Consider the following 19087-nt stretch of genomic DNA (forward strand, 5'->3'; position numbering starts at 1 on the left):
TGAAATGTACAAAAGATTTTGGGGGTTTCACAGGATAGATGCAAGAAAGGTGTTTCCCTAGCTGTGGTGGGTAGAACCCGGGGTTAACCACGCAGTACTGCAATGAGAAAACATTTCTTCAGTCAAAGGATAGTGAATCTTTGGAATTCCCTATGCAAGTGGGCTGGGGAGGTTCAATCAGTGAGTATGTTCAAGACAGAGATCGATGGATTTGTGCAGTGGGAATCGAGGAATATGGGGCTAGTACAAGAAAATGAAAGTAAGGTATAAGATTTGATTCTTGCAGGGTAGACCTGGCACAAGGGGACAAATGGCCTACCCCAACCACTATTTTTTATGTTCTTGTTAAGAGTTTGAATAAAAATCAGTATTTTTAATTTGTTAACACAGATCAGCGAATAGAGGAATAAAGTAATATTAGGCACCTGCATTTTAGCTATGTGCACATCTATCTTGAGAAAGAATATGATGCTTTTCATAATCCCAGAATTGATTTATAGCCAGTGAAGTAATAGCATTAGCTGCGACTTTTTTTTTTCATTTTTCTCAGGGCTATCAGAGCAAAAACAAGCTAAAGCCTAAAAATAGATCTAATTATTATCAGTTACATGAGTGTGATGTTTCTTGATGTCAAGACCAGTGAAAGCATAGGCCATGTAGTATTGAGATGTTTCATGACATTTCATAAATGTACTTGATCGTGCTTCTAGGACAACAGGCATCTACACATGGAATAGCACAAGGAAATTCAAGATCTTTCCATCTTGGTTGGAATTAGAAACAGCTTTGACAGGACTATGATGGCTCAGCTTACAGACTTGAGCTGGACAGTGGATGCCTTCTGATTCACAAATAATAATGTATCTTCCTTCAAATTCTGTGGCTACTATTATGATATAAATTGGCCTTGACTAGGCAGATAAGTAAATTTCATGCTTAGCTAGTTGATTCACTAGTCCAATCCGGTATAAAATAAGGCAATACTTCACCTTCATCTAAAGGTCCTGGCATTTTCTTTCTGGCTATTAGTTACAGGTCTTCAATCTACTCAAGTCTGTATTGTTTTAAGAGGATTGCCAAAACTGTAATGAATATTAATACACAAAGGAATATATTAAAAATAGTTGTTATGGATGCATGACTTCAGTCAGCACTTCCATCACGATTCTGGCAATCGGCTTCGTACTCTACTGGGTTTTTTTTGATGGTAATGCAGGCACGGGCCCATATCTGAACCTCACATCTTCTGAAATCACAAACATCTTCAGCATTAGTTTAGCTTTAAAAGTTGTTATCCATGGAATGTGCAAAACATTTATTTACTCAAGTAAATGGAAAATGTTTTTAGACAATACAGCTAAATAACCTTTTGGAAAGATTTAATCTTAAGTCTTTCATGTATAAATGTATTCATGTACAACTGGTTGTATTAAGAAGGCAATGATGTATCAGACCACAAGAACTTTAAATAAAAAAACTAAAAAAAATGCTGATAAGCCAGTGAGCATTGGTGTGTACACCACTGTCAGTTGCATGGTTAGTCTGTGTTGAAGTAGGTGCACTCAAGCTAATTGGCATTTGTGCTTCTGAAATACAGAAGTTTTTAAAAAAAACTTCCAAAGTTCCTAACATTGTTTATAATCTTGCGTTGGAAGTTGACACATTGGATATCCCATGGGATCTTGACTGTCTTGCTGTGAAGGAATAGTTTTTGAATCTTTGCACTCAATCCTTGGATAATTGTGGCACAGGTAGATTAATACTTAGATGTGGTGTTACAGGCACACATTCCATGGTTATGATCATCTTTCTATAGTCAGTGGGATGGTTAATAAGTCTTTGTATGATTGGAAGTTTGTTGGAACTGGTACCTAGAAGGTAGGATGTTGGTGGTACTGGAGGAGAGAAATTGAAGGTAGGAACACACCAGAGCTTATTTCATTATTTCTGGAGGAGGTAAGGCAGGTGTTAGCAAGAAGGTCTAGTCCTATTTAATATCTGTAATCACTGCCGGAAGATGCATTTATTCAAAACTAAGCTAAAGTAGGGTGTACCCTCAATGACTTTATAGACTTTCACTGGGGAAAAAGAGATCCTACAAAGTACCTGTAGAATTCTACCTCAGTAGCTGCATTTAAGATAAGATGAAAGAGGCAGATAAGAAAAATAAAATCATTTAATTATGTATTTAATATTGTTGTAAGAGGCCATTTTTCATGTTACCTTGTTCCTAAAAATGCCTCTTCCTCAATGTCCATTCTGTTATGATGCATTGAAGTGAAGATCAGTCATCCATTTTGGAGTGTAATATCATTGGTGTTTACAGTATTCTGGTACTCTACCCAAAAAGATATTTTTCACATATAACCAGAGATAATGTGACCAGGGTATTCAGTTACATCACAGCTGAGTTTAATTCTGTTCTTAATTGGTGCTTGTGCAACAGATATCTCAGCAGATGCATTGCATACATAGGCACCTCAATTAAGTGATCATTTTTGAATTAAGATTGAAGTAGATTAATATTATTAAAATATTGTTATAGAATTTCCAGCAGGATTCCAAAGATGGCCAGGTTCAAAGAAATGCTTTGATTTGCTTTTTGAAAATGATAATTTACTTCTAATTTCCCTAAAATAGAGTACATACAGATTTAATAGATGATACTTTAAAGGTTTATTTGTTTTTATCTAAAATTAAATCAATTTCCAGGCTTCATTGCCAGTTCTATTCTCCGAATCCTGTATTTTCACAGGCAAGTTCTTAATACCACTCAATAAATGATCAAATAATTTCGAATAGGTTTATTTTATTGGTGATGTTTTAAGCTATTTTAAGCTCCTTATCTGTTACAGACTTTCCAAGAACTTTCTTTTCATTATCCAGCATGCAAGATGAAGTCTTATTGGCACTCATGTATCATCAAATGTGTCCACAAATCACAATTGTGGTTTGTTTTGCTGATCTTTCTTTGGCTAGGTTTGTGACAAGACAATGTTTCCATTAGATACATGACAATGGTTTTATCAAGACTTTAGTAATATTGAAGCATTATTTATTCAAATCTGTAATAATTTGAATGTTTACGTTCATTTTTATTGGTTGACTTCCATTTTATCAGATCTTTGGTTCACTCCATTAAAATGAACAACAGACCAACGTTGACAGTGATAGATGGCAGAAATCTAGTTTGTAAAATGCTTCTTTCTAGTGTTAGTTTCAAATATGGCACTATTCTGACTATTTGATTGGATTCTATAAAATGACACGTATTCCACAATATATTTGTACATGTGTCTTTAATGTTGCTTTAAGGTTCAATTAGGTTGTTAATTGTTTCCTTATTTTCCCTGACTGTTCCAAGTTTGTGTAAACAATTGTGACATGTTGCATGCTTTGAATTTGAACATTGTGTTGTACAAATGCGTTGTGGAATACGTTGAGGCATGTGAAAAAACTGAGATTGCACTGCTTTATCTTGTATTTGAGTGAAGTCATAATGATAAATTATGATAGTGTATCTTTGTAGAAAAGAATGAAGTAAACTGAAGTGATGAGGGACTTATTATTTGCCCTCTAATTACACCTGCATAATCAACTGCATTTACCTTAACAAAAGCTGTTATATTATGAATCAAGATGTATGGAGCATTCAGACTGATGCTAAAATCTTAGCAGATGTTGCAGTTTATCAAGTTCATTAGCAAAAAAAAACAGTTTTGACTATCTTTTTATCATTCGTCACTTAGCATTACGGACAGAATAAAAATGAAAGTAGTAACTCCCTTTAAAGTAAAAACTGATATCATCCAAGAATGCTGTATCTAATTTATTTTTGGATAGAAAAAATCCAAAAGATAAATAACGTTCCATGTATGGTAAGACACAGGAATTTAAATATGTTAATACTATTATATCAGTTAGGTATCCCAAGAACACTTTAAAAAAAAAGTTTACTTGGAAAAATGTTTCATTTATGGAATACATATTGTGAAGGAGGAAAATTCTACAGCATCATTTTATCTATAAATTATTTGACTGGAGCCATGAAGGTATGCCTGTACAGAATCAGTTGTTCTGTAGCTTATTTGTCTTCAGCTATGATGGTATGCCAATGCAATTTACAACCACATCAGCATGTTTTACATATGTAGTTACCTTAAAATCCACTGATGTCATATGTTATCTACAAAAATTTCAAAATCATGATTTTTCAAGTGATCTTTCTAAAGTAGAAATGAACTCCTTCAATGCAATTCCTGAGCTTCTAATAATTACACATTTATTAGTTCATTGAATTGCAGAAGGCACAAAGCAGGAGGAAAAGATATCTAAATGAATGTATTGCATTTGTAATCAACTCAATGAAGTGATCATTTTTGAATGCTGATGGTTGAAGTTAACCAGTATGTTAAAGTGTTGTTACAGGATTTTCAACTCAATGGCATAACACAATGCATAAAAAAAACACAAAAATTAAACCAAATTCTCCTATTTCAAATACTATGTAGCATACAGCTAAATGTAGCCAGATAATACAGCTGAAGTTATATTAACCCTTTTAAATAGTTTATATACAAACTTCAATTGAATTATTTGTTGATTCTAATCTAACATAATATTGATTATTAAACTAATTTTGGCAGCATCAGAAAATATAATTTTGTGAAAATTAAATGATATTCAAAGAGACATATTGTAATTGTAACAAAACAAATTGCTCTATTCAATATTTTTAAAGGCAGTCTGTATAACGTGAGTAGTCCACAATGCCATGATGTATTTTTTAATATTTGTTGTATTTCCCAGAGAATTATATTTACTCCAGTATGTGTACTGTATGATTAGTTGAGAGCATTATTAAAAAAATAATTGTCAGGATTATACATGTATTTCCTAGATATGTATTGCTTTTGTGCTTTATTTACATGAAGATACTTACTCCTGCCATTGATTATGGCTGTGAATATATTTTAGTGTTATTTTAAGCATTCATAGAAAGTTTGAGTTAATACCATCGTAGCTTCATTATAAATGTGAGAAAAGTAAAAAACAGAAAAAAAGAGGTATTTTAAAACTCAGATATATTAAAATTAAAGTAGAAAATGCAAATAACTTTCAAAGCAGTTGTTCTACTTTGAAGATCAAAGTATAATGCAGCAAATATATCAAACCATCACATAATGTTTAAAATAGTTATCTGGATTCTATCTCAGAAAACAAATTCCACCAGATACTTTTAGAAAATGTGTGCATTTTACTGTCCACATATGATATACAAGAAAGCTGGTGAGATATTAAGGATTTTTTTTTCATATGAACAGCAAGGAGACTAATGTTCCAAAGTTTAGACTTGTAAGTCATCCATAGATTGGTACAAGGATCCTGTTCTAATTTATTTTCAGAAATCTAATATCAAGATGAAGGCTAAAGGTTCAAAAATATTTAGGAACTGTTTCAGAAGATTTTCTGTTCTAGAAAACTATTTCTCTGCCTATACATAGATTACACAATATATATATTTAATTGAAAATTTATTTATTTTACATTTTGAGGAACTGAGGTTTACTGAATGAAATACTGAGAATCCATTGTATTTTTTGGAAGGTTTTTACTTACGTTCTTGTTTTAAACTGTAGCTTTTGAGAGTTTGTAAAAACTAAAAGCTATAGTTAGTATTAGACCCTCTGTTTCTCTCAAGTGACTTGTTTGTTAATTGCTTTCACCATTAATTCTGAAGTTTGTTTAATTAATCTTTGCAAAGCTTTTATGTGAATGAATGAATGTTACTACATGGTGGTGTATAATTTCATTTCTCTCAGGAATACTAAGGACTGTTTACAGCTATTTATTTAAAAATGTAATTGTGCAATTGGCAAGCAGTAATATTACCTTTTGACTTTTTCTTTGAGTGTAATTGAAACTTGAATATCTTACTGAATGTTGGATTATAACAATGTGTTAACAATCCACCTACTTCTTAACAGCGGGTCAATTATTTGCTGAGTGGGATTTTTATAAATCCCATGGCAGTTGTATGTCCTGATAATTATGATGAAGTATGGTGGTCAGTGTTGATTCAGCAATTCTATCTACAGCACGTACTTCATTCACTGATCTCCTTCATGCTCTTCTTTACGGTCATTAAACTTCTTGTGCCTTTTCTTGCCATCCCCTGTGGCCCTAATTACAAAAGGCCTTTATGAAAAGCATCTAGATTGGGGAGGAAGCTGACTGATGGATTGATAGCTTTGCAAAAGGGTCCAGAATTTAAATGCTATTCAATGGATGACTGGCCAACAAAAGGCACGTTTGCAGTTGTGCTTGACCTGGTGCAATTAATATTCTAGTTCATGCATGAATTCCTATGATGGAGGGGGACTTAAAGTGCCAAAAGTGTGTCTCTTGCATAACTCATTTCCTTTTTTTCATGACAACCCAGAATTTTATACTTAAAAATATCAATGTTGTCACAGCTCATTTGCCCTACTGTGTAATCAGTACACTAGCCAGAAGTAGAACTTAGTGCAGAGAGGTCAGTGGGAAGCTATTAACAGGGTCACTCCTGAGAATTCACTGGCATTATTGAGTTCAGTTTTAGCATGAACGTACAGCATGAACTCGGGTGTTTTGTTTTAAACATTTGGCACAGATTTCCCCATAGTCTTTATCAGTTTATAAAATTGCCAAAGAAAATGGATTCCCATGCCTCTGTGCAGGACAAGGGGTACTGAAGATTGTGATAAACTTGAGTGGTGGACAGAAAAGTAGGTTACTCACACACAAGCTTTTAGCAGATGTCACTGTATAAATCTTGGCACACAATACAAATTATAGTATGTAATGTAGCATTGACAGTTGCCTTTCTGAATTTCTGCAAATATTACTTGCCAAATGTTAAATGGAGTTAAATTCTTATTACTAAGTTCATTGAATATGTCTAAAATTAATGTGAATTGTCTAACTAAAATGAAACAAATTTGAGTGATATTTAATGTCTTGTGCAATGCTTCTTGTCATTCAGTTAATAATTGTTCCCTTTCTACCTAGATTCCAGGTATTTACAACTCTCCATACAGGCAGTACCCAAGTGAGATTGAGTATACATTACAACGTACCAGACCACGGAGTCACACTATATCTCTCAAAAAGGATGTCACTGAAGGTCTTGTAGATCCGTCAATACCAGGAGTTCCATGCATCTTTCCTCCATTACTACCACCAATACCAAGAAAGAAACCACAGGTATGCTATCATCTTGTATTGTCTAGAATTACATTTTTATTCAAAAAGTATTGCAGTGGAACAACGTGACATTTGATTTCCTTCTAGCTAATGTTAACAATTGTTCTTGATGAATCATGGCATGTGGACAAATATACAACGTAATTTAAAAATAAATCCACCAACAAATCAGTTTATAAAATTGCCAAGAAATGGATTTGAATTTGTTTAATTTTCTGTAGGATATGAAAATAATTTGATCTTTTTTTCTCAATACAATGGTCAATTGATGATATGCCAAAATATAAATTTGATAAACTGCTTAAGGGAATAAAGATGTATATTTGTATTTTCTATTAACGTATGAAACAGTTATTGATGTACTACGGAAATAATATTCATGGTTTATTTTGTACAATTTTCAATGTAGATATTGTTAAGTTATACAATTTGCATTATATTTCTAAAAATATCTAAATCCCCTGGCTAAATAATTGTATCAACACATAATTGTATTTATTTTTCTCTGAAAAGTAATGCTAGCTTAATTAAGAAGAATTGCACAATCAAGCAAAAGATTGATTTTTGTATGAAGTCTGGCCTGTCAACAGGTTTGGAAAACTAGATGTCTGCCACTATTTCAAAATATTCAAAAATACTTAGCTTGCATAGATGTCTTCTCTGTCTTACGCTGAAATGTCAGTCATTTCTTAGATGTAACGTGGTCACATCTGATTCTAAAACTTGAGTGTAAAATTGAGTCTGAATTCCTTTGAGGAGATGCTGCACTCTCACGAGTTGTTAAAGCCAAGCCCTTGTCTGTCCTACCAGGTGGTTGCTAAAGAAACTATGGTAATATTTTAAAGAAATACCCTGGCTAATATTTATGTCTAAATCAATATCACTAAAATAAGTTATCTGACTTGTGTCATAATGACAATATAGGACATGCCATCTTGAATTTTTCTGCAATGAGCTCTCTAGCTGCATTTTGCATATACATGAAATATCTTGTGTAATCTGTCGACTAGAATGATCCTTTGCTGTAGGTGCTCTGGAGTCCAGTAACATGACCAGCTAGCCTTATACAGGTGACCCCCACTTTATGGGTTGGTTGCATTGCTAGAAAATGGTCCATATGGCATTTTTATGTACTACAAAGCAGTATAATTTGTGCATGTGTCAAGAAGTGCAAGTTGAAAAAAATAATTGTTGCGTTTACTTGGATTGTTGTGTTTATTTGTTCACTTTTTTCCACATAAATTCCATCAGCGTGAATTTCATTCTGCATCTCAAATTTTTGGGTAGTAATTTGTGAATTCTGTAAAGGTGAAATTCCATTACCCTAACAGTCATAATGTGGGGTCGCCTGTATAGAAAAACAAAGCAATACAGTTGAATGTTCTAAGTTGGCACCTTGTAGCACACTTTCATTTGAATTAGAAGGTTAGCGTTAGAGTCCATGGTTTCAATATATAATCTAGCGCATCAGTGCAATATTATAGCAGAGTTACATTGTCAGAAATATCATTTTCTAGAAAAGATGTGAAAGGAAAACCTTGTTCACTTGTTCAGCTGGATAGAAAACATTTTATAATACTATTGGAAGAGTGTCTTGGACAAAACTGACAAAATTATTGTGGAAAAAGAAACCAACAAATAAACACAATTCAAATAAACACAATTATTTTTTTCAACTTGCACTTCTTAACATATGCACAATGGACCGTACAGCATTCTCGGGCAAAGTTAGAGGCAGAGGTATCTGTTTCTTAATCAATAACTCGTGGTGCTCAGACATGACAGTCCCAGCGAACTCCTGCTCACCCAGCCTGGAATATCTAACGGTGAAGTGTCGCCCATACTACCTGCCATGGGAGTTCACTTCAGCTATCCTTATGGCAGTCTACATCCCACCCCAGATGGACATGAAGCCTGTACTCAGTGTACTCTACTCTTGAGACAGGATACGCTGAGGCCCTTTTCATGATTGCAGGTGACTTCAACCAAGCCAACCTCGAGTGTGTTGCCAAAGTACTACCAGCATGTCTCCTGTCCTACTAGGGGCCCTAACACCCTTGACCATTGCTATACAGCCATCAAAGATTCCTTCCAAGCCACCCGTCACCGTCGCTTTCGTAAATCAGACCACCAGGCTGTGTTCTTCCTCCCTGCATACAAACAGAAACCGAAATGGGAGGATCCAGTACAGAGAGTTGTGCAGTGCTGGTCTAAGGAAATTGAGCTCCTGCGCAACTGCTTTGAGTCAGTGGACCAGTCCATGTTCAAGACTGCCAGCCTTGATGAGTATGTCACCACCATCACGAACTTTATTAGGTAGTGTGTTAAGGACTGTGTACCAAAGAAGACAATATGGGTATTCCCAAACCAGAAACTGTGGATGAACCGGGAGATCCACTCCTTACTGAAGTCCAGGACTGCTGCATTCCAATCAGATGACCTCAAGCTTCATAAGAAATTGAGATACAACCTCCAAAAAGCTATCAGGAATGCCAAGAGATAATACCAGTTCAAAATAGAGTCTCAGACCAGCCGTCAGTTGTGGCAGGGCTTACATGCTATAACAGGCTACAAAACGAAGTCAGGCAACATAGTCAACAACAGCGCTTCCCTTCCTGATGACCTTAACGCATTCTATGCGTGTTTTGAACAAAAGGGGAGTGGATTAGCACCACTCACCCTGACAGCCTCCAATGCAACTGAACCCATGGTCACTGTCAAGGATGTAAGATCAGTCTTCTGGAGAGTGAATCCGAGGAAAGCATCTGGCCCAGATGGTGTCCCTGGCCGCGTGCTCAGATATCGTGCTGATCAGCTGGTGGGGATATATGCAGACATATTTAACCTCTCCCTGCTTCGATCTGAGGTTCCCACCTGTTTTAAGAACACCATCATCCCAGTACTAAAGAAAAACAGGGTAACGTGCCTTAATGACTACCGACCAGTGGCTTTGACATCCACAGTCATGAAGTGCTTCGAGAGGCCTGTCATGGCACGCATTAACTCCAACCTCCCAGACAACCTTGACCCACTGCAATTCGCCTACTGCCAAAACAGGTCTCAATGGATGCCATCTCCCTGGCCCTACACTCATCTCTGGAGCATCTGGTCAGTAAAGACACCTGTGTTAGACTATTGTTTATTGACTACAGCTCCACCTTCAATACTATAATTCCAAGCAAACTCATCACCAGACTCCGAACCTGCAACTCAACACCTCCCTCCGCACTCAATCCTTGACTTTCTGACCAACAGAGCGCAATCAGTGAGGACAGGCAGCAACACCTCCAGCACGATTATTCTCAACACTTGTGCCCCACAAGGTTGCGTCCTCAGCCCTCTATTGTATTCCCTATATACTCATGACTGCGTGGCCAGATTCTGCTCTAGCTCCATCTACAAGTTTGCAGATGATACCACCGTAGTAGGCCGTATCTCAAATCAGGATGAGTCAGAATACAGGAAGGAGATAGAGAGCTTAGTACATGGTGTCATGACAACAACCTTTCCCTCAATGTCAGCAAAACAAAAGAGCTGATCATTGACTTCAGGAAAGGAGGCAGTGTACATGCACCTCTCTACATCAATGGTGCCGAGGTCAAGAGGGTTGACAGCTTCAAGTTCCTAGGAGTGAACACCAATAGCCTGTCCTGGTCCAACCACGTAGATGCCACAGCTAAGAAAGCTCACCAGTACCTCCACTTCCTCAGGAGGCTAAAGAAATTTGGCATGTCTCCTTTGACACTCACCAACTTTTATTGATGCAGCATGGAAAGCATTCTATCTGGATGCATCATCGCTTGGTATGGCAACTGCTCTACCTGGGACCACAAGAAACTGCAGAGAGTTGTGGACACAGCCCAGCATACACGGAAACCAGCCTCCCCTCTATGAACTCTGTCTATACCTCTCGCTGCCTTGGTGAAGCAGCCAGCATAATCAAAGACCCCACCCACCCAGGTCATTCTCTCTTCTCCTCTCTCCCATCAGGTAGAAGATACAGGAGCCTGAGGGCACATACCACCAGGCTCAAGGACAGCTTCTATTCTACTGTGATAAGACTATTGAACAGTTCCCTTATATGATGAGATGGACCCTTGACCTCACAATCTACCTTGTTATGACCTTGCACCTTATTGTCTAGCTGCAATGCACTTCCCTGTAGCCGTGACACTTTACTCTGTATTCTGTTATTGTTTTTACTCTGTACTACCTTAATGCACTGTGTAATGAATCGATCTGTATGAACGGTCTGCAAGACAAGATTTTCACTGCTTTGTAGTACAGAAAAATGCCATATGAACTATTTTCTAGCAATGCAACCAACCCATAATGTGGGGGTCACCTGTATAAGGCTGGTTGGTCATGACCTGGCATTTGAATGCTAAGGTCAAGGCTGAAAACATCTTTAATACGAAAGAGTCAAACCATCTACTGTTGGCAGTGGAATGTCAAATACTCCCACTATTAACTTCTTGGGGGTCACCACCCTTAATGGCATTGCCGTTGCCAACTGTCCCACCATCAATTTTTTGGAGGTCACTGTTGTTCAGAATCTCAGTTGGATTAGCCACATAAACACTGTAGCTATGGGAGCATGTCAGAGGCTAGGTATCCTGCGAAGATTGACCCACCACCTGACACCCCAAAACCTCTCCAGCATCTCCAATGCACAAATGAAAAATGTAATGGAATGCTCTCCACCTCTCTGTACAAATGCACCTCCTGCAACTTTCAGGAAGTTTAACACCATCCAGGACAAAGCAGCCAACTTAATTGGTACCCCATCCACAACCCTAAACATTCACTCAATCCATCACCAGCATGTAGTGGCTATAATGTATTACCGTCTACAGAATACATTACAGTTACTCACATAGGCTATTCTGACAGTACTTCCCAAATGTGGAACCTTTATGATCAAGGGAAGTAGGGTTACAGGAACACCAGCATCTGAAAGTTCTGATCCCATTTGCACACTATCCTCACTTGGAAATATATGATGTTTAGTTCATTGTCACTGGGTCTTATTCCTGGAATTTTCTCCCCAATAACACCAACGAAGTACCTTCAGCAAAAGAACTGCAGTAGTTCAGATAGGCGACTTACCACCACCTTTGCCTTGCCAGCAATGGCCAGATCCTGAAAAATGAATGTCTAAGAAATATTGCTTGTGGAGCCTTCCAGTTAGGTTCAGAAGCTTGGAATGAATATGTCAGGCGATCATTGCAACAGAATTTCAATGATGGTTTCTGACAACAGCCCACTGCTGAAAACTTCATTTCTTTCACAAAAGAAAATCTGCTGCCTTGGGTGCTCAAGGGGAAGAAAAAGCTGACAGTTGCAGGTCCAATCAGGATCAGTAATGTCATAATTGGTCTTGGCGTGTTAGTTCAGATAAGGGACTGGGGTATGTTGTGTGGTGGAGATGTTGGTCATCAGCTAAGTGACTTGAGTGAGGGGAGAGGATGAGTGGGTGAGTGAGATTTGATAAGTGTCATGTGGTAGAAAAGGTAAAATGGAGATTATAAAAGTGGCTGGGAATAGTGGCCAATCAGTCTTCGTTGGGGATCTCATGGGATCATTGGGGTGGAAATAGATTGGTGGATGTGGTGAGTTTCAGTTGATTGGAAGATGGGGATCAGAGTGGCAGTGGGGGAATGAGGGAGAACTTGGGAAATGATCAGTCAATGAGTTGGTAGAGGTGGTGCCTGGACCAGTCAGAGAGGAAATTAGTGAGTGTGGCAGCATCAGGGTGTAGTTTAATCAGGGGCATCACAGTCCAGTGCTGCACTGCAAATTTCTAAGTTTCCTAGGAGTGCACAGTGATGGTCACTCCAGTGGGAATGTAGCTTAAATACTCCTACAATGCCTCTAGAAGAACTAGTGCACTGGGAAGAATGATATGCTTATGAAATTATGTAAGCACACGTGTGACTCGCATTGGATCATACTTGGTCAAATTATTGCAGTCACATAAAATGGCCTGAAAATGGTCGTTACCATATGTTGCTCTGGGGTATGTACATATTACATTACATAGTGCTGAAATTAAAAGTACTACATAATCTAATTACTCAGCCCGTGGTTTCTTATATTTTCTACATTCAAAGGTACTTCAAATATATTTTGACTGTAACCAGTGTCAGTCTGGATTATGTGCTCAAATCTCTGGAATATGACCTGATCCCACAATGTTATGACTCTGAGGTGATAGTGCTACCCAGTGAGCTGCACGAATGAGGCTGCAAATGCTGTGGCTGTGATTTAAAAGTATCATAGCACTTTTCTTACCTTAAGACCAGTAGTTAGAATATTGATTTTTTTTCTCTCTGCTTTGAAGCTATGATTGCGTGGGCAATACTTCTGACATTGATGTTCTTTGTGATTTCCTACTGTCATTTATGTAGAAGCATAGAGGACCTACTGCCCCCTGTTTGAAGTGAGCAGATGTTTTTTTTTCTGTAAAGCACTTCATGATATCCAGAGGTCATGAAAGTATAAACACAAGTCTTCCAATTTTATCAAAAAAGCTTATTTATCGGTTGATCCTTCTTTCAGTAAGTTTGTGGCCAGAGTACATTTCTGCTTAAGAGGTGCCAGCCGACTTGAAGTAGCCCCCAGGCTCACAATTTAGCTTCTTCCCTCCCCCCACCACTGCTTTCCAATTAGTGTACATAGGCATCATTCTAATCAGCATCTATTATGTACTGTATATATTGTTTGCTTTTGTAGTATGTGTTACCAGAATTCAAGTCAAATCATCTTTTTAATACTGAATTGCAGAGAAATGATCAGCTGGAAGCTGTCTATTGAAAGTAATTGACGTTCCAAGAAGTCTCAGATTATTGCATCAGAAAGGAAACTTTTAAAAACTTTTCCACTGATCATATTCTTTCAAGGTCTTCATTTTTATTTAACTGCTATTGCTGTGATTTGCAATCACTGCTTTTCAATAATGTTTTCCATTTACATGTTTTATTAATGTAGTTACCAAGTGAACATAAATGAGCTAGAAATTCTTTCTTATTACTTCCTTTCTTTATATAATGTATAGCCATAAGTTAATAATGTACAATACTTTTAGAATGTTGAGACTTAAATTATAGAGTGGATCAGGGTATTTTGGGGATTAAATGTCAAATTGTATTTTTTTATATTTCTTCCCTAGGCAAGTATTCAAACTTAATTCCTTGAAATATGTTGTAGCCATATGGAGACCAGTTCTCTATAATGGTGGATGCATTCTTTAAAGTCTCCTGTAAAGTTCATTTTTGCTTCATTTAGATATATGAAGTTATAATCTATTCTCTATTCTGTATCCTCCAAATGAACTTCTCTTCTCCTTTGCTAAACCAGAGGCTCTTCTGAGACCTCTCAACTTCATCATTCTTAGACCTATCTCTAGAGTCTATTAAAAAAAATCACTATTACTTCCCTTGTCACCATATTATTTGCCAGTTTTATAATATCAAATCCTGTTTGCCTGCTGTGTCATGGGTTGAAGGAGCACATGTCATTTTGTTTAAGTACATGTTAATAAAATTAATTAAAGTGTATAACCCCAATTTTTCCTGTTGCTGCTGTCTTTTCTGTGCTCTTTGACCTGGATCAGTTACTTTTTAATTCTCTCATTTCTTTCACCCCACTCCACAGATTTGCTTGACTTTAAAGACCATCGTGTAAGTTTTTTTTAAAAAATTTCAAAACGTCACCAGTTATCAAAAGTCTAATCTTGCTGTTGTTGTCACCATAGCTAATATTCTGACGGTGTGAAGATTGCAATATTTTCCAGGGTATCTCTGAACCCCTGTAGTTAAAAAAAAATAGTTCTGAGTACATTTCACTTTCTAAATTAATTGAAAATGATCCAGAGAATGAAAGTTCACAGCTTTCTTTAGATAATGTCACACGTACAAATTACTATCAATCACTATTTTTACCTTAAAGGCGATGCCTGCAAAACCTTGTAAAAAAAAAGGAAATTGTCTTTATTCCTTTCAATAAACGCTGCATTACATAAACTGTTTACCTTAGGAAGTTTTATCCAATGAAAGTCATAGAAATCATCACGAATCACTGCAAGACAGGGCTGAAGAAACTTGTAAAGTGAACTTAAAAAGTTTTGTCAATGAAGCATGCAGCATGACTATGCAAGCTGTACTCTCATCAGTGACAATCAATGTATATGGAAAATGCCACAGTTGTCCCTTTGTTCTATCAATAACCTTTTCAGTTTAGCTTTCTAAAATAGTGATTTCATTTTTAAGCACATGTTGCATACTGAGGATACCCTCCATCACGTTGTTCGGTGCTATTCTGAGTCTATCCCATTAGCTAGAACAGATCAAGCACCTCAAACTCGCCACAGTGGATCATCAGAAGCAACAGAAATGTATTTCACCACAATCTTGTAACTTTGCACTACCATAACAATCAAACCAAGATCAAACAAAGTTCATCGAGGAGAGTTTTTTTTCCACGATTCATTTTTTCATGGCAGCGCTGGTAAGGCCAGCATTTATTGTCCTCCCTAATTCCCTTGAGGAGGTGATAATGAGCCACCTTCTTGACCACTATAGTCCTTCTGGTGAAGTTACTCCACAGTTTTGGGTAGGGAGTTCCAGAAATGAGACCTAGCGATAATGAAGGATTGCCAATATGTTTCTTAATGAGGAAGATGTGCAACTTGGAGGGAAACCTGGTAATGGCATTCCCATTCTCCTGCTGCCATGGGCCTTCTGGTACAAGTCATGGGTTCCAGACTATGTGTGAAGAATAATGCCAAGCATATTTAAAAATAAGTGATTAAAAAAAATCAAAGGATCAGATGAAAATTTTTTTCTTAATTATTACAACATAGAAGGAGACCATTCAGCCAATCGAGTCCATGTCAGATTCCCAACAGAAGAATCCCATCAATTTCATTCCCACTTTCATTTCCCTGTAATCTATTCACTGTAATTCCCATCAATTCCCCTTTGATTCTTTTGCCATTTTCCAACACTAAGTAGCCAGTTAACCTACCAGCACATCACTTGGTGGAGAAAATCAAAGCACCCTCCAGGAGCCCAGAGAATCACAGAGAGAACATGCAAACACCTCATTGAGAGCACCTGAGCTCAGGCTTGAACCCAAGTCCCTGGAGTTGTGAGGCACCACCATACCATCCATATAGCCAGGATTCTCGTACTCCAGACCACATCACAGCCTGTCCAATCATGGACCAAAGGTGAGATGAGAGTCAGGCACCATTTGTCAAGTGTAGCATCAAGGAACACTGGTAAAACTGAAGTTGATGGACATCAAGGGGAAAACCATACAAACTCATCTCCAGACTCCTAGATCTAGGACTCTGCATTCCCCTCTGCAATGGATCCTTAACTTCCTGATCAACAGACCATAATCAGTAAAGATAGGCAACGACACCTCCTCCACGATTACCCTCAACACTGGTGCCCTGCAAGACTGTGTCCTCAGCCCCTTACTTTACTCCCATACACTCATGACTGTGTGGTCAAATTCTGCTCTATTTACAAGTTTGCAGATAAAACCACCATCATGGGCTGGATCTCAAGCAACGACGAGATGGAATACAGGAAGGAGATAAAGAGCCTAGTGATGTGGTGTCAAGACAACAACCTTTTCCTCAATGTCGGCAAAACAAAAGAGGGGTGGAGCACATGCCCATGTCTGTGTCAATGGTGGTGAGGTGGAGATGGTTGAGAGCTTCAAGTTGTAAATATCACCAACAATTTATTCTGGTCCAGCCACATGGACGCTAAGGGCAAGAAAGTACACCTCTACTTCCTCAGAAGTGTAAGGAAATTCAGTATGTCCCTGATGACTCTCACCAATTTTTACAGAGGCACCACAGAAAGCATCCAATCTGGATGCATTACAGTTGGCATAGCAACTGCTCCACCTAAGACCGCAAGAAATTGCCAAGAGTTGTGAATGCAGCCTAGTCTGTCACACAAATCAAAGTCAAAGTTGAGTTTATTGCCATTTGCACAAATACATGTATGCACCGGTGCAATGAGAAACTTACTTGCAGCAGCATCACAGGCACATAGCATTAGATACACAACATTCACAAGAAAAACATTAATTAACAACATAAATTATATATGAAAGAACACTATCAGAACAAAATAACGAAGTCCGTTGTAGTGCAAAGTAGTCTCAGTGTTGCTATACTGTGGTAGTGATTAGGGTTGTGCAGGTTGGTTCAAGAACTGAATGGTTGAAGGGAAGTAGTTGTCCTTGAACCTGGTGGTGTGGGAATTTGGGTTTCAGTACCTCCTACCTGATGGTAGGTGTGAGAAGATGGCATAGCCCAAATGGTGGGGATCTTTGATGATAGATGTTGCCTTCTTGGCGCAGCATCTCATGTAGATACAACCAATGGTGGTGACGGATCTGCCAGTGATGTCTGGCTGAGTCCACTACTCTCTGCAGCTTCTTACATTGCTGCACATTTGAATTGTGGTACCAAACCATGATGCAACCAGTCAGATTACTTTCAACAGTACATCTCCCTCGACTACCTCCCCTCCCTTATCTCTGTCTACACTTCATGCTGTCTTGGGAAAGCAGCTAACGTAATCAAGGACCCCTCCCACCCCAGTCATTCTCTCTTCTCCCCTCTCCCATAAGGCAGAAGGTACAAAAGCTTCAGAGCATGTACCAACAGAATCAAGGACAGCTTCTGTCCTGCTGTTATCAGACTCTTGAATGGACCTCTCATATTGCCAAAAGATGAACTCTCAAACTCTGATCTCCCAATTTACCTTGTCGTGGCGCTTGCACCTTATTTGTCTTCCTGCACTGTACTTTCTCTGTAATTGCAACACTTTATTCTGCATTCTGTTTTTCTTTTTACTAGCTCAGTGTACTTATGTATGGCATGATCTGTCTCGATGGCATGCAAACAAAAGTTTTTCACTGTATCTCAGTACATGTGATAATAAACCAATACAATGAAAGGTAACTGTAGTTTTTGGAGAACAGTCATCCCAGCCAAAGGACATCATTGCAGAAATTTCTCAGGGCAATGTCCTAGGCTAAGCCATCTTTGGCTGCTTCATCTTCTTACTACACAATATTTAATTTCATTCACAGATCCTCAGTAAATGAAGCAGTTTTATTCTATATGCAGCAAGATCTAGAAAACATTCAGGCATGGCCTAGGAAGTATCGTAATGTTCATGCTATGTACCAGGCAATGACCATGTCCAATGACTGAATCTAACCACCTACTCATGACATTCAGTGGCTTTATCATCACAGAATCCCATGCCACCCTGAGAGCCATCAATGACTAGAAACTCTGATGGACCAGCCACATAAACACTACATGATCAATTCAGATGATGGGATCCTGGAGCAAGCGCCTCACCTCCTGATATCCCAGATACTTTCAACCAAAGCATAAGTCAGGAGCATTTCACTCCAGTTGCTTAGACAAGGACAGCTCCAATAACTCTCAAGAAGTGTGACGTTATTCAGGAACAAGTATCCTGCCATTTCTAAAGATTCATTCTCCCCATCACTGGTGTGCAATCACTAGTATGTCCCACCTGCAGAATGCATTGTAGTCACTGACGTTACCTCTAAAAGTCATGACCTCTACTCCAAGAAGAATAAGGAATGTTGGTCCATGAGAACATCACAACTGGCAGATTCTCCTCCAAGTGAGATGTCACCTGGACTTGGAAATGTATTGTTCCTTCATCATCAGTGGGTCTAAATTCTGAAACTCCCTACACTGCTGCAAAGTGGGAGTACTTTGAGCAGAAGGACTGCAGCTGTTCAAGAAGGTGGATCACCATCACCTCAG

The 19087-nt window shown here is 38.1% G+C and overlaps 1 protein-coding gene across 1 annotated transcript in view; it reads left to right on the top strand.

The window, feature by feature from the left end:
- spata17 (spermatogenesis associated 17) overlaps positions 1–19087 on the top strand; it is a 200915-nt gene that overhangs the window by 45407 nt on the left and 136421 nt on the right. Inside the window, exon 7 of the mRNA XM_052011250.1 lies at positions 7051–7245. Coding sequence (XP_051867210.1) covers positions 7051–7245 — 195 coding nt within the window. The remainder of the gene's footprint in view (positions 1–7050; positions 7246–19087) is intronic.

This window comes from Pristis pectinata, chromosome 3 (assembly GCF_009764475.1).
Source record: "Pristis pectinata isolate sPriPec2 chromosome 3, sPriPec2.1.pri, whole genome shotgun sequence".
NCBI classification, from domain to species: Eukaryota; Metazoa; Chordata; class Chondrichthyes; order Rhinopristiformes; family Pristidae; genus Pristis; species Pristis pectinata.